The sequence below is a fragment of the Ammospiza nelsoni genome, chromosome 2 (assembly GCF_027579445.1).
Source record: "Ammospiza nelsoni isolate bAmmNel1 chromosome 2, bAmmNel1.pri, whole genome shotgun sequence".
Taxonomy (NCBI): Eukaryota; Metazoa; Chordata; class Aves; order Passeriformes; family Passerellidae; genus Ammospiza; species Ammospiza nelsoni.
In genome coordinates, this window is record NC_080634.1 from 93,871,632 (window position 1) to 93,887,838 (window position 16,207).

At 39.0% G+C, this 16,207-nt stretch overlaps 1 protein-coding gene across 11 annotated transcripts in view; it reads right to left on the bottom strand.

Moving 5' to 3' along the window:
• Positions 1 to 16,207, bottom strand: part of MCF2L (MCF.2 cell line derived transforming sequence like) — a 145,710-nt gene that overhangs the window by 55,327 nt on the left and 74,176 nt on the right. For 10 of the 11 annotated variants that reach the window (XM_059492256.1, XM_059492264.1, XM_059492283.1 and 7 more), the window contains exons 2-3: positions 11,227 to 11,310; positions 1,693 to 1,807 (exon numbers count right to left, since the gene is read on the bottom strand). In XM_059492256.1, the coding sequence (XP_059348239.1) occupies positions 1,693 to 1,807; positions 11,227 to 11,310 (199 nt within the window). Of the gene's footprint in view, positions 1 to 1,692; positions 1,808 to 11,226; positions 11,311 to 14,819; positions 14,925 to 16,207 lie in introns of those variants that run through there. The other variant, XM_059492302.1, reaches the window with a different exon arrangement.

Here is a 16,207-nt window from a genome sequence, read left to right on the forward strand (position 1 = left end):
AAACATCAGCCAATAAACACCTCTTTTTGAGCCAGATAATCCAACCACTTTCTTACCCACTCAGGAGCCCACCTGCCAAAATGTAACAACTCAAGGTGAACAGAAGAGTGCTGGGGGAGACTGAGATGGAAGTCTTGCTTAGGGGGAGGCAAAAACCATGCCCAGCTTTGCTTCATTGATGCATCCAGTATTGTCATGACAGAAATAGGCTGGTCAAGCACTATTACTGTTGTTTAATTCATGCTGGCTACTCCCCACCACCTCCTTCTTTTATGCGCCCAAGTGTGTTTTAAGAGGACTCACTCCATAATTTTCTCACAGATCAAAGTGACGTTACCTCTAATCTCCAAACCTTTCAAGGATTATACAGAGCAACCTTACTATGACACTGGTCAGCATCTTCACCACTCTCAAAGCAGCTCATCTTATCCCAAACTCTAGATTTGGGTCAAGACTTCTCAAGAGATGCTTGATTTTGTCCTCAGCCATTGCTTGTCATTCTCCTCCTTGAACTTTCTTTCTGTACACAGAGGCCTGGCAGACACTGGCAGAGAAGACTGCAGTGAAGAACTCAAGTGTTTCAGCCTCATCTTTATTGACTGCTGCTAATTTGCCCAGTCCATTTAGCATAGGTCCTTGTTTATTCCTGTACCACTAAAGCAGGAGAAGTTTTTTCGACCGGTCCGTGATGTCCCGTTCTTCTCGTCCCTCATCTCCAGGTGTGCTTTGACTTTTCTGACGCCATCCCGACATTTGTGGACAATGTATCTACATTCTTCCTTTGTAGCCTGTCCCTGCTTTCACCTCCTGTACGCTGCCTTTGTATCTCAGCTCAGGCACAAGTTCACTTTCAGACAGTGGGGTCAGCCTCCTGTTACGTCCATTCACGTTCCAGGACGTGCCTTTCTTGTACTTGGAGAATACTGTCCTTCAAAACTTGGCAGCCTTCCACAGCAGATTTACCCTTCAGAGCTGCCTTCCTTTATATCCCACCTACCAGTTCCCTGAATAAGCCCAAAATTTCCTCTCTTGAAGTCTCTAGAGTATGTACTTTATTCTGCTACTTGCCTTACTCACTTCCATCAAGATTTTGAGCCCACTATTTCATTCATTAACAGTCTACCAACAAAAATAATTATATTTTTGGAGAGCCCATTGGTAGCCCTACTTGCCCTCTAAGAGAGTCAGAATTAATCCTGGGGCCTGCTTTGCACCATCAAGCAAAGCTCTGGAAGTCTGCAGACACGATACATTCAGCACAGCCAGGGAGCAGTTCAAGTGGTGTGGACAAACCTCTGTATGTAGATGCAGAGCATTCCCTCACTGAGTAATATCCTGAGCAACACCCAGGAATTAGCATGCTCTGCCAAAATTATACAGGTGCTCAATTAAAACTCTGAATATTGCATTCTAAGATACAGTGACATAGGAGGACAATGTCCATCATGGGACCTATATCCACACATACCAGGAAGTAATTTTCTGATGAAATATAAATAGCAGCATGTCATTTATCTAACAACTACCTTAGAAAGCTGTCACTAATCAGCACTTACTGACACTGCACCCTAAGCCTAATTTTCCTTTTCTTTAATTAAAAACCAAGCCTGACTTTTACACCAGATGTCAGGGATCAAATGTGGAAAGTCCCTTAGCAGATAAAAGCTTATTTTCTTCTAGACAGGTGCTCACCTTGGAATGCTTGTCAGGTAGGTCAGAACATTCTGAAACTCTTTTTCAGGAATCTCACTGAAAGCTGGATAGTCTGGAAAGGTGATAACAGGGCAGCCATCTCCCCCTCTTCCACCTACAAAAGAAGCAGCAAATGTGTTTACATGCAAGTCTCTTTACCCAGACTGAAAGACTGAAATTTCCCACTGATAAAATAACTGCATTTTTTCCTCTCTCTCTTTTTCTTTTTCTTTTCTTTTTTTTTTTTTTTTTTTTTTTTTTTAGGGCTCATGTGTGGACAGTTTATTCTGAACAGTCTGTCTCTTCTTCAGTGCTTAGGAAGTTTTATAGAAAGGACTTTGTTACACCCCATTCATGAAATGAAATTTTTTCTGGACAAATGTGAGCAGTTCTGACACCAGATGGCAGTGCATCTTCTGATAAACATCAACTGCATCTAAGTAGCAGCAATTCAGAGAAAGAAAGCAACCAACTTAGAAACAAAAAAGTTAATTCAGAATTAAGTAGGTGAATCTCCATTTGGAACTGAACTCAACCCTCTCACCAGTTGGAACTCATTCATGCAACACCCCCTATCCTGCTCAGTGGCTGCTATGTTTCCAGGTTGGTGAAACAGAAGGGGCAGAACATTAAAACAATGGATGTAGGTGTTTCAAATGAGATTTCCCATTCGCAGATGTTGTACAGAACGTGAAGCAGAGCTGAACACCTACACTGCAGCAGAGCTGCTGAGGAGTTGGATACCATTACATGTATCTTTCCTGGCATTTGCACCACTGGGTACAATTCACAGACACAATGCTTCTTCATGCACTTCACATATATTTTTATATGAAAAATGTAATAATTTCTTTTTTACAGGCATTATTAGTGTTTCATGTCTTTAGCAAGCATATATTCATAAAGACAGGTAGGACAAGGGGCTTGATAAGCCCTAGCAAGTGCATGAAGTTAACTGTTCTGGGCTGACAGGAATACACTGCTGGGAAGTTATCTTTGATTCATAGTTCAACAGGAGAGGAAAAACAACAAAAAATGCTGTTATAAGATAACGAGGATATTTTTTCCAGCCTTGAAATCCGGTAACTGTGCAGAAACCAGCATTAAACTGTATTAACAGCACCAATTATGAGAGCAACTGTGACTTGTGAAGATTATTACCCACTTCCAGTCCCTTTGCCTCTAACCTCACAGGAAAAAGAAGAGAAATATTTCAGCTCAGATTCATTTGATCACAATTTCCCTCCAAAACACATGTAATTAGAAGAGCTGAAATAGTATCTTTATGTTAATTTGTGGTGAATCTGATTTCCATTTACCAGCTTACAGATGGCATAGTGCTGTCACTGTGAAGCTCTTGGAATCAAAATACATGAAAAAAACAACACGCTTTGGATGTATTTAAACAACAACAAAATGCAACTATTATGCAAATATCACAAGTGTGCAAATATGACCTTTATGACACATCCAAACATGGCAACACTGAGTCAAGGGAGCTAATTTTAGTTATACAAATTTTCACAACACAAATATAAGTTAAGACCAATTTTGACTCTACTGGTTTTTGTTCAAGCTCTCACGACTACAGCATTTTCCTCTGTTGTTAAAAGCATGATAATGATTATTTCTGTTGCTTATGAAGCATTCTGCCCTCTCTAGAGAAACTATTTTTAGGCACAATCATACACTATTTGTGGTATCTTCATTGGTTACTTTTTTTGTTCTACTTATCATCTATAAATAGGACATATGAAACAAAAGAACAACAACAATAGACTTGCAGGACATGTCCTAAAAGCAGAAGTCTGGATGAGGATTTTCAGGAAGTTCCCAGACCAGCACTGATTGTCAAGGGCAAATAGAGCCATCCTGCCTGGAGACTGCCAATTAATTTTCAGTTTCTAGTACAGCCATCTGTGGTTATCTTGGGTGGAGATGACTTTCCCCTGAGCTCTTAGAATCAGTTCTTCACTGATTTTTCTTTGCAGTTTCCCTGCTGGGCGATTGGAGCACACATTTACCTTCAAATGCTCCTCAAGTGTTTTTCCTTGTCAGAACCCTGCTGCTCAAAACAGTTTAGGGCAGAGTGACCTGAAATGCTAAATAATAAGAAATTCTGTAAATTTCAGCTATAACATCACTGACTTACAGAAGCTGCTCTCTATATTGCAACTTTATGGGTTGGATTTGATGATCTTGAAGGTCTCTTCCAACCTAGTGATTCTGTGATTAAATACATGGACATCAAGGAAAGACAGGTCACTCTTGCCAAAGCAGCTGCTGCTTTAAAATGAGCATTTGCCAGAGAAATTTACAAAATGGCATGGGAAATAAAGTAAAAATCCTACATATTAATTGTGTTTATATTAAATATTAGAAATAGTGAGTTCACTTTTTAAAGTGTCCTTTATTTCTTAATGAACCTGATGCAGCAAGAAATTGTTTTCCTACATTCAGAATCATTCTTTTCTTCCTCATTTTTCTTTACCTCTGCAAAAGCAGCATTACACAGTTCATAAAATTAGCTGTGTCAAATGTGATTTTCTTCTCTTCACCCAGAAATAAATCAAGTCACAGAACTTAGGGCGAGGAGATAAAAATTTAGGAAGCTTGAGGGGTTTTTTTGTTGTTGATTTTGGTTTTAGCGAGAGGGAAAGCATTCCAGTGAAAAGTACTGAGCAATTTCACTTCTCTTATGCTTCTTGAAACACAGGTTTAAGGCAAAAAATTCAGACATCTTATTAAAACAAATTCACATAATAATCTTCCAGCACCTCAGAATTATATACACCTGATTATGAAAAAAAACACAAATGAATTTGTGAGTGCTACAACTCATGCAAGTAATTCAACACATACAGAATAGTTTTTAAAATGACTTACTGCAATTTTAATCACCATACAAAAAATTAGTAATTTAACAGCAATATTTCAATAAATTCAGGTCAGTTGGTACAGTGACTAAACCTAACTATCTTAGTCCTAACCTCTGGAAAATTTTCACATTCCCATCTTTCATATTCCCCTCTAGCTCAGAGTCCTGAAATTCCAGTTACACTGTTGAACACCCTTAACTGATGTGCTCTTCAAGTTCTGTCCACAGAGGCACACACAAGCCTGCTCTCCTATTTCTAGTCTTATACAGTCATGCACTACACAACTGGAATTTAATATTTTAGGTGTTTTTAAGACAAGTAACTGAGAGCATTATGAGCATTTTCTTAGTCTAATCTTAGTCCTGTTTTTTTTTAAACACAAATTTCTGAAAGTATAACAAATCTCCTTATTTTTGTTTAAAAAATTCTGAGCACTGTTCTGACTATGAAAATGTCAGATTGAATGGATCTAGGGAAAGATGTCTTTTCCCACAGCAGGGTAGGGACAGCCTAGATGACCTTTAAAGGTTCCTGCCAACCCAATCTGTTCTGTGATTCTGTGAAAATTATGAAATACATTCGGGATCATTTCTCTATGAAATATTAAACAAATTCCACTTGAGTGCCAGCTTTTGATTTTTGTTTACTGCAAAGAGCAGAAGAGAACACATCAGTCCTTAAGTGGGTGCAATCAGTCTGCAGACATACTACCTGAAACAATGCCCAAGAATTCCTTGATGTTTGTCTTATAACATGAAGCTGGAGAAACCTTCTACAGCTCAGAGCATTATTACTTTCTGGGCTACAAATGCAAGAACCATAGAAGTAGAGAGGACTGAAGCTTATTTCAGCAATTAAATAAAATAAAAATACCACACTGCTTTAAATTAAGCAGATCTACTTCCATCCTATTTCTGTGAGCATTCACTAATAGAAAACTTTGTTATTATCTGACTTATACATGACTTTGGCAGTCTATTCACATGAAAATTCTTGAAGAGATTAAGTGTCAAAACAAATTGCCTTCATAAAATGGTAATTTTTCAGTGGATAAACCTCAAAAATTCTAGCAAAGCCCTGCTAGGTGGAGCTCTTCCAAACAGATCTACAAGCCTTGGTCTAAGGTCAGTTTTTACAACAGTGACAGCCCTGTGTTTTGGAGAAACACACATTTTAAAAACATTGAATTGTACTAGCTCCACAGACCACAGCAAAGTGATTAAACTGTGCTTAGAAAATAACACTTCATTTTCCTAGGTTTTGAACACAATTAATACCAGCAATATCACCAACTGCTAAAATTGTGTGTACGCAGAGCATCGTGGTCTTGTGGATGAAAACAATAGAAAAAATAACCATGGGAAACTAGCTGTGCTATTGTGAGATGGGACTGGTAAAGTTTTCCTAAGTCCCAGTGATTTAGCATTTACTCTTTATATTCTGTGACAGCTAATTTTTCCCATCACAGTTGCTAGGTCTTCTGCATTCGTTTTCTTTTTTGATAAGCAGGTTGGGTGATAGAGGAGTGCTAACCCAAGGAAATTGCACAGCATTTTCAGAATTTCTAATCAAGAGGCACATTAGTAACTTGGTATCTAAAAACAATCTCAAATTAAACATAATTAGTATTCTTTTCAATTTAAAAAAGCATTGACACAGAAAATTACAAAACTCGTGTATTGAACATCTGCTAAAAACCACACACACAAGTGCACAGGCACAGAAACACAGAGAAAAGGGTAATTCCCCACAGCCCTGTAGAAGACATGCTAGTTGTTTGGGATTTTGTATGGACAGCAAAGTTTGGCAGGAGCAAAGAAATTGCTTGGACTTACTTCCAGGAAGAATGAGTAAGATTATTTTGTAATGTTTCCCTAACTAGTCTGCTCCTGTTTGTATAAATAAAAAGGTCTTCTCAAAAGTACTCTCACCATCCCCACAAAAAGGAAGTAGCTGGATATAATTAGATGAGAGGGCAAAGATTTTGGCCTGATTCTATACTGCAAGTGAAATAGTATTTGACTATAAGAAAAAATATGACCTCTATGTTGATCAATGTGCACACATAAGATACAAGAACATCAGCCTTGTTGAATGGCTCAGATCTACAACTTTAGATCAAAAGACACTGCTTAAAAATTGCAGTCCTGTCAAAAGTGAAGTCCTCAGTGACTGAGGAAGGGCTTACTTCAGATTTTTTTTTACTACTGTAGTGGTTCAGCTATTATGCTTGTGCATTTCTGATAAGGAGTTTCTCCTTTCTGCTTGCATAATATACTTAACTGGAGAATTCAGTATTTGAAATTACATGTAGACTTCAATGAGGGAATGGATAAAAGCTTCACTGCATATCCTTTGCAAAGAAAAACAGATTGAAGGGGAATTTATTAAAATGTTCTTTCCTTGAAATGAGAAGTTTTACTTGCATAACTTCGCAAGCTGCGTTCTGCTCAAGCTGATCAGCAGCAAATATACTGGCTTTAAAATTGGATTGCAATACATAAATTTGAATCTGAACATATTTGAACTGGAAATCTCTTAGCCAAGGATTCACTTTTTCCCTTTATCTATTTCTTTACTACATTTTTGCTTTGATTTTTCAAAATCTCTCCAGACAGCAGGTTTAGCAGAGTAAATAAAAAAAAAACAGTAGTTAAGCTTACACCTGTGCAAGGCAAAGATTGCTAAGCAATACCTCTTCCACTGCCCATACACAACATAGATACTGTCTATATTATATCACTAACAAAAGTAAGGCTGATATTTTTAGCCAGCTGTTGCAATTTATGTGGTACAGGATCCACTCAGAAATTCTCAAAGGTAATTTCACAGACTCAGCAGCCAGAGCTACTTCAATGGGAACAGTCTGACCAGTGAGGAGTGGTCAGGTCATTCCCACAGAGGAGAGCACATGGAGAAAATAAACTCAGACAAAGTGAGATACTTACTATTTACAATGATAAAGGTATGAGCATATGTGTATATTTATAAATCAAAGGTACAAACATTTTGGAAGCTAGTACCAGTGTTAAATTTTTCAATGGCAGGAAAAACAACTAGGAATCAATAGATAAAAATGCAAATAGCATGAACTCATATTTGTATTTCCTTTAATGGAAACACTCTGAAGTTGTTCAATGTATAAATAGGCATTCAAAGGAAAGGGAGTTAAATAACTGGCTCAGCACTCATGGTGGCCAAGAGTCTCATTTGCACATCACATAGCTTGAATGATTTAAGATGCATAGCAATATACACAGGTGTCTGTATGCTCTTCTCCATCTACATTTATTTTAACACATCTGCACACCGGTGGCAGACAAGTACAAGGCTGGGTGGGTATGAAAGTCACACAGTAATCAGGGGAAAAGAAAGTATTTATGAAAGAAAATATAAAACACAAATGAAAGACTGAGGAATACATAAGGAATACATTTTCCAGATACTTTTAAATGGATCTTACACTGTCCTTCATGGGATTAAAAAAAAAAAACAAACCAAAAAAAACCAACAAAAACAAACAAGCAAAAACAAAGGCAGAAGACCCTTTCAAATGTGGAAGAAAAATTAGTTACACTAATAGTAACTAAAGAAAACAAAGGTAAAAGAGGTGAAACACTGAACTGTGTAGATGCAACACTTGGTATAGCCTAGCAACAACAACACTAACAATTTTAGCCCAGATAAGGATCTTGTTCCACAGAAAGAAAAAACTCCAAGGCAAAATGTAAACAACTGTGCCTGAGGTAAAATATTAACTTTAGGTTTTCTAAACTTTGTGTGTGAAGGATTATTACAAGCCTCATCCACAGCTTGCCCCACCATTAGATTTAAGCTGAACACGACTGCTGAGCAAGAGCCAGTCTGCAGGAGAAGTGAGCACCTTGATTTCATTGCACTTGGATATCTTTACTGACAAACTGAAGCATTAGTGGAAGCTTTCACTTAATTTTGTTTCATTTCAGGTCTAATTTGGATGTTCCTGCAGCATTTCCATTACGATCCAGCACAATGAGGGACACAAATAAGAAGTGACCCCCATGGAGACTAAAACACAGAAAGCAGCTCAGGAAGGGACACAGCCTCTAGGACAGAGGCAGACTGGGTTTCATTCCCTGTTCAAGCAAGTGTCCCATGAGACCTAGATACATCCTATTAGAGAAACTAAAGCAATTCTCAAGTATTGAGAACTGAATTGGTGTTAAAAAGCCAACAACTAAAATCAGAAATGTATCTAAGACATTCAGCAATATCTGCAAACCTACTATTTTACCAAAGGCATTAGTAATCTATGGACTTTCACTTTAATGAGTTTTATGCCATGTACTTAGATTCTATTTTCAAGGCAACAGTAATAAGCAAAAAGTCTCATTCCCACACTGGGAATGTCTTAAGTGGCCTTAGAGCAAAGCCCCTCTTAAGATCAACTGTAACAACAATCAAATTGTACATAAATCAAGTACCAAAACATTGGCTCTGTTCCTTCATTCACAGAACCTGTAAAACCACTATTTGGTACAGCACAGAGAATTAACCATCAACAAGCATCCTGCAGGAGAACATTAGGATAGAGAAAAAAAAAACCTTAATTCCAAAGTGAAATGAAAATGCCTAACGCTCAAGTTTCCCAAGAATAATAACGTACAACAATCTAGTCACAGTAATGCAGCTGACCTATTCCTTGAGACAAATAAAACAAAATTCTAATTGACATGAGTGTGGATAGATAGAAGAAAATAGAATGAGGAATGGCTGCTCTTACTAAGCTCCACTGCCAGGTGGATTTATTGAGTGCTGAAGACACTTGTGGATTTGTGAACTCAACAACTCCTCTACCATAGCCACCAGTTTTCCCCCTCACTTCAGAGGGGCAAAATACAAACCCTACTTACAGTTTCATATATAGGCTGATTCTTGCATAACACCCTTATGAGACATTTTCTGCCCATGGATAAGAATGAGCTTGGAAAGTCAAAAAAATAAATTTCCAGAGAAGAATTGTAGCTTAAACACTATAATCTCAAATGAAGCATGAACAGCCAACTTCAGAAAAAATATCTTATTTTCCAAGTGCTACCACCACCCCACAGAAAACACAGTCACTACTGCAGACCCACAGTTTAGCTTGTGTAGCAGAAATAAATCATAATTAATAGTTAATTATGAGTATAACAAGGTTCAGTGAGTTCTTGCCAAGTAAAGTATTTCATTGTTTCATTCCCCTATGTCTCTGGATTTCATGCTGGATGGGATTCAGAGGGAGAGGGAACAGTCATAGAGTCCATCTGTAGCTCAGAGAAGTAAATTTCCTTTCTGCTGAAGGATGCAGAGCAGCTCTGCAAAGCCACTGATGCTCTCCATTTTTGTGTATTGGAGGGAGGGAAGACAGGGCCATAACTCCAGCAAGTTCACAGCTCCACATCTGCAAGAGCTTTTACAGGCAGAAGACAGGAGAACAAACTCAGAAGCTTATCAGGCACCTTCCTCCACTCAGATGATCAGTGAGCAGAGGCACCATCTCCCTTTGCCATTATCATTCAGCCATGGACTCAGCGTGGAGATGGACCAAGCTCAGCAGCCAATACTGCATAGCACAAACACAGCCCCATCACCCAAACACTGCATGGCACAAACACAGCCCCATCACCCAAACACTGCATGGCACAAACACAGCCCCATCACCCAAACACTGCATGGCACAAACACACACAGCCCCATCACCCAAACACTGCATGGCACAAACACAGCCCCATCACCCAAACACTGCATAGCACAAACACAGCCCCATCACCCAAACACTGCATGGCACAAACACAGCCCCATCACCCAAACACTGCATGGCACAAACATAGCCCCATCACCCAAACACTGCATGGCACAAACACACACAGCCCCATCACCCAAACACTGCATGGCACAAACACAGCCCCATCACCCAAACACTGCATGGCACAAACACACACAGCCCCATCACCCAAACACCGCATGGCACAAACACAGCCCCATCACCCAAACACTGCATGGCACAAACACAGCCCCGTCACCCAAACACTGCATGGCACAAACACAGCCCCATCACCCAAACACCGCATGGCACAAACACACACAGCCCCATCACCCAAACACTGCATGGCACAAACACACACACAACCCCATCACCCAAACACTGCATGGCACACACACAGCCCCATCACCCACTGTAGAAGGCAGTCAGTGACACCAAGTCAAAAATCCTGCCCAGAACTCGATGCTGCACTTGTCTGAGCCCAGCACTGATGCTGTGGGGGACTGTGGTACCATGATGCTTCTCCACCACTTTGGTCACAATCAAGGTGCCAGCTTGGGCCTCAGTATCAAACAAGACAGCAGAGCCCGTGGCAGCTGGGGCTGTGAGCAGAGGACTGCAAGACCATAGCAACCACCAGAGCATCCACGCTGCAATCTCCAGTTAACTGGAATGTTACCTGTAATTTTAAATTTTTTATTATACTTAAAAAAAAATCTTTTAATAAATACTTAAATAACAAGTCTTAATAGCCTGAATTTTGAGTTACTCACTGATTTCTCATATAAAAGTTTTCAGAGGCTGTGAAAGGACAGCAGGCTGTACCATGCATCTAAGCAACGTGTCTAAGAGGGAACAACACAGTCTTACCTGACAGATAAGCAAATTGTTTCTTTAATTGGTCCTGAATATCTGCAGCATAGAGGGGAATGATATCCTGATGCATGATTTCATCTGTGAAGAGAAATAAAATTGCATTGCAAAGTCATTTAATGCAAAATTTCACAGCACACATTAAAAAAAATAAATCCCTAGAACACAAAAGCTCAGAAAACTGTCTAACTTCTGAAAAATATGTGAAAATCTCTGAGTTTTCCACGTGTTTGCCAAGGGCAAAGTTTTCTTTGAATAGCACAAATATAAAAGAGGAATTTACATTTAATGACATTTAGAAGCAGTAGAGAACTGCCACTGAGCAAAACACTGTAGAATTAATATTCCTCAGGAACGATATTAAACAGTAGGATTTTTATGTATTATATTCAATTTTTATTAAAATCTTCTCAATCAAACAAAACCAAGAAACTCATGATTTCTCTAGCCTGTCATCTAGATTCAAATACCCCCAAAAAAACAGCATTAAATAAGATAGGTAGAAGTGGCTTGAAAGTACATCCTTTGAAAGCACACACACACTCTCTACTTCCACCTGAAAAGCAACACTTAAGCTTTTATGTCAGCCCTTCCACTTCAGCTTAGTGACAACCATTCCACTTTCCCAACCCCTGGTTTTCTGTCCCAGTGTTTCAGCAGAGACATTTCCTACCGCAAGTTTCCAGAGGTCAAGCAGAAGCCTAAGTTTCGCTGATACTGCATGACAGAGTTGCTTCATTCATAAACTAAGATCTCATTTTTTTACAAGGAAACAAGAAGTTTTACTCTTTTGCAATTCTTAAAAAATAATTATTCCATATATTAGCCTCATGGAATAGTATAAAAGAGACAACATAGCTTTTTCTCTAATTGGTTATGAACATTTCTTTTACTCTGACATTGTACTGACATTGAAGTTTTGGGTTCTAATGTACATTGAAAGAATGAATGTCATGTGAATTGAATGCCATTAAGATAGGTTTTGACACTCAGAGCTCTGAATGTGCAGAGGAAAAGTAAGTAAAAACCTAAAACTGCTATAAAGATAAGTGTCACCTGCAGTGAAGTACAAGCTGAAGTAGAGCTCTGGTCCTCAAGGACTTGCTGTCACTGATGTCTTTCAAATGCTAGATCGTGAGCAGACAGACACTTCTATGAGCAATTCTCACATATGTAAAACTCTGAAAACTGTAATTATTTGAGAATAGCAAAAAAGCCACTTTCAGTTACTTCTTCCACAGTAACTGTGGAAGAACTTATGCTGTGAAACAGAACTTCTCTGTTCTCTGTGGTCCCGTTGGGCAGAGGAAGACCCATGACCACTTTCAAGGTCACCCACTGATCAGAGCTATTTTCCTGCATCCGGCAAACTGCTGCCTGATCAGAAGACCTCTGCATACCATGCTGTCAAATCCATAAGTGGATACATTTAACTCTCAAGTCATATTTCACCCAGACCTTCAATTATGTCACCATTTCAATGTTTTCAACATAACACTGAACACAGATGTTTCAAACCTCCAATCTCAGATGGCCAAGTAATTTCCAGAAGAGGAATACCCCACTTTCCCAAAGGAAAAAGGATTTTAGAGTTTATTTTTGCTGTCTCCTTATGATACAAGGAGACCTCCTGCAGCAGTGTTTAAAAAACTACACAGCCTTGATTCTGCAAACCAATACTGCAGGTGGACCCGTTAACCTGAATATAAACTCCTACAGGATTAATGCCAATTTTTTGGTGTGAGATGGGGAAAATACCATCATCAGTCTATAAAATGCCATCCTGGCTCAAGTCACAGGCAGACATAATTTTCATTGCTGCACAGCATGGCATGAACTAAAATAGCTGAATTTTGCATATGTAAGTAAATACATGACACATTACACTCTTGGAGGCAGGACATTCCCAAGGAAGAGAAACTATTTATGTATCATTACGTAAGGATCACTGTTTCCCCATGTAGCCCTGTGATGAATCCCACTGTGCCAGGTGAAGACCCAAGTCTAGATTTGATTGCTCCATCGTTCCCTCTGGTAGGAGCAGCAGCTTTTTCCACCTGCACAGATCAGCCCCACAACACTGGTCAAATACCGCTTCACTGAAAAGATAATCTCTTCCTGCCCCTGGTTTTAAAGTCAGTTTTAACTCAAATGTGAGAGCCTGTCTGTTTGCAACTGGAGGAGCAGCACAGTGTGCCCACTGACAGACACCAAACTGCTCTTCCTGCTGCACTCCCCTCCACCAAAGCAATCTCATCTTGCTCTTGATTTGGTTTCAAGACATACTTCTAAAAGCCAAGTATGCACTAAAAACAGAGCTGATTTTCAATCATTTGAAACAACCAAAATAAAAAATAGCAGCACAAAAAAAGTGCAAGAAAATGCAACACTTGGTATTGCCAAACAGGTCACATGCAGCAGCTCAACAGGATATGCTTGAACCCAGTATTACCACCCATAGATTTAGCCAGAAATCCCTCTTCAGTATGTTTTCCTTCAGAGGAGATGCAATTGTAAAGACTCATTGCTCTGCACTGTTTCTGTGACTTTTAGCATTCCTCTGGAAAAGAGAGCTCATCACAGTTTGTTTGGGGTTCAATCTGATTTCACTTCAAGGTTGTCCATCATTACTTCAAAATGCTGTTTCTTTAAAAGGATAAGGCAACAAAAGGCAGACATGCTAAATAGACTGTGAGAGCACACACTCCTTATTCTCATGGCCTTTGGGGAAAATATTTTCTTGGAAATATTCTTTAAATAGAGAACCTGCCACTTGCTACATTCTTTAGGGATCATTTCCATTTTTGTAAAGCTAATTAAGTGCACATAAAAATACAGAATTACTGAAAATCTGCTGACCGTTTTGTAAGAAACTTTTATAGGATCAAGTTTCACTTGTATTGAATAGATTAAGATTCACACAGCCTATTATTTTGTTGTTCTACCTTTTCTGTTTTATACAGTATCTTCAGTGAAGAGACCTAAGAGTCTGTCTGTTTTACTGGACCCAAAATTCATTGCTGAAAAAAGTTGCTCTTAACAAAACATGCTTGAATAACCTGTCTTTCCTGAGGAGCTCTCTTAAGAAGCTTAAAAGAAAGCCCCTGGAAATGATAGTGCATCTGATATTGCAGGTGATAATAAACAGTAATACGAAGTTCTTTAAAGTTACTACTGCTTTTTTATTACTATTTTTCAAACCCCAACACATAAAAAAGCTGGAAATGTGTAAAGTATTTTTTTTAAAGCTGACAACTGGAGGTCCTTTAAAAAAATCTTCACATGATCTAGTATTCAAATTATGAGTGTCAGAGAGGGCTGAAGTGTCACCTTACTAACATTAAGGAATCAGTTAAGTATATGGTTCTTATTATAAAAAGCCTTGCTTACTAAAAATGTGAACCACAATCTTGCAGATATATCTTCTAATTCAATTTAAACCTTGCTTTGATAGCCCTGTCTCAATGATAAAGAAAGATGTCTTAGAGGGACTTGACCCCATCCCATCAGAAGCACCTGACTGCATTTCAGATAAAGCAGGATGACAGATTTAAGCATGAGGGAACAAAGATAACTTGTGCTTGGATTACCTGGTGCCAGCAAGCCCGGAAGAACTTGGGATCTGAGAAAACAATCAATGTCACTGCAGTCAAGAATTTCCCTTATTGATAAAAAGCTCCTCTTTCTTTTCTGATCAAACTAAAACTCATCATCATTTGTAGTTTGTCTGACATGCTGAAGCCCATTTTCAAAGAAGAAAACATTCAGTGTACTCTGAACTGACTGCACCCACATTACACACAAGGAAGTCTCCCAATGTGACTTGTGAGCCTCCTGTAACCACTTTAATAAAATTCCCAGCAAGCCAGTTGGAATTACACCACCCTTTGAGTGGTTCTGCAGGAAATTCTATGGCCATTACTTTATAGTGACTTGAAAGCTGATCTATTTGTACACATCCGGACACAGTTAGCCTTTCAGCACAGATCCCAGGAGCACATCTGAAATCAAATGACAAATAATTTTTCTTCCTCCTCTTTCTTTCTGAGTCTGCAAAATTTTCATGAAAACTTGTCTACAGCTTCTCTATGAAATCCATGCCTTAAATTCAAGGAATATTGTATTTTCCTTAGCCAGTTTTGTTTTGCTTCTCCTCTGGAACAGCTTACCCACCCAAAGAGTTGAATGCCTTTTATGAAGGGGGTCTTCATTTGAAAAATCTCTTCATTAAACCACCCTCCCATCTGGTAATTATAAATGCAATATAATGACTTTCAGAGCAGTCCCTTCATCTCTCTCAGCCCCAAGGCAAATCTTTCATTTCCTCATTCCTCCCTCTTCATCTTCACCCCCCGACCACCATTGCTAACAGTCAGCTCCTTTGTGAAGCCCCCCCCAAGCAGGGAAGAACCAGAGCAGCACAGCTGATGCACAGAAGCCCTCTTCTACTCTAAGCCACCTAAAACTAATGAGCTGCTTAAGATGCCAAGTGAGCTTTCCAGCTTTAAAACTGAATTTTAAAAATCACTGCTGATTAGTGACAATGCCTGCGAGCTCAGTGCTTGGTATGCTCAGGCACAACAGCTGCAGATGAGGCTCCTCAGGTCCTCATGCTATTTATAGCCACACTGGGCTGATGACAGGAATTTCTGCAAGTGTTCATAAACTAAAATTTCAAATCTCACCATTTCAAAATACCTTCAGGAAAGTTTCATTTTGATTTCATTAGACTACACCATCATTAAAATGATGGGCCAGGAAAAGTGAGCAAATAAATTCAGGAATTTTCATGTAAAACACAGTTGTCCATTAAAATATAGTTGGGAAGGGAACTATCACCAGGGCAAAACAGTCATTTTGCAACTTGTTTGTTTCCTGTAAGCTAAAACATCCTAAGCAAGGAGAAAATGCAAGTTCTTTCCTTCTATCAGCATCCCAGTAGCTGACACAAAGAAATACAAAACAGACTAGTGCTCCA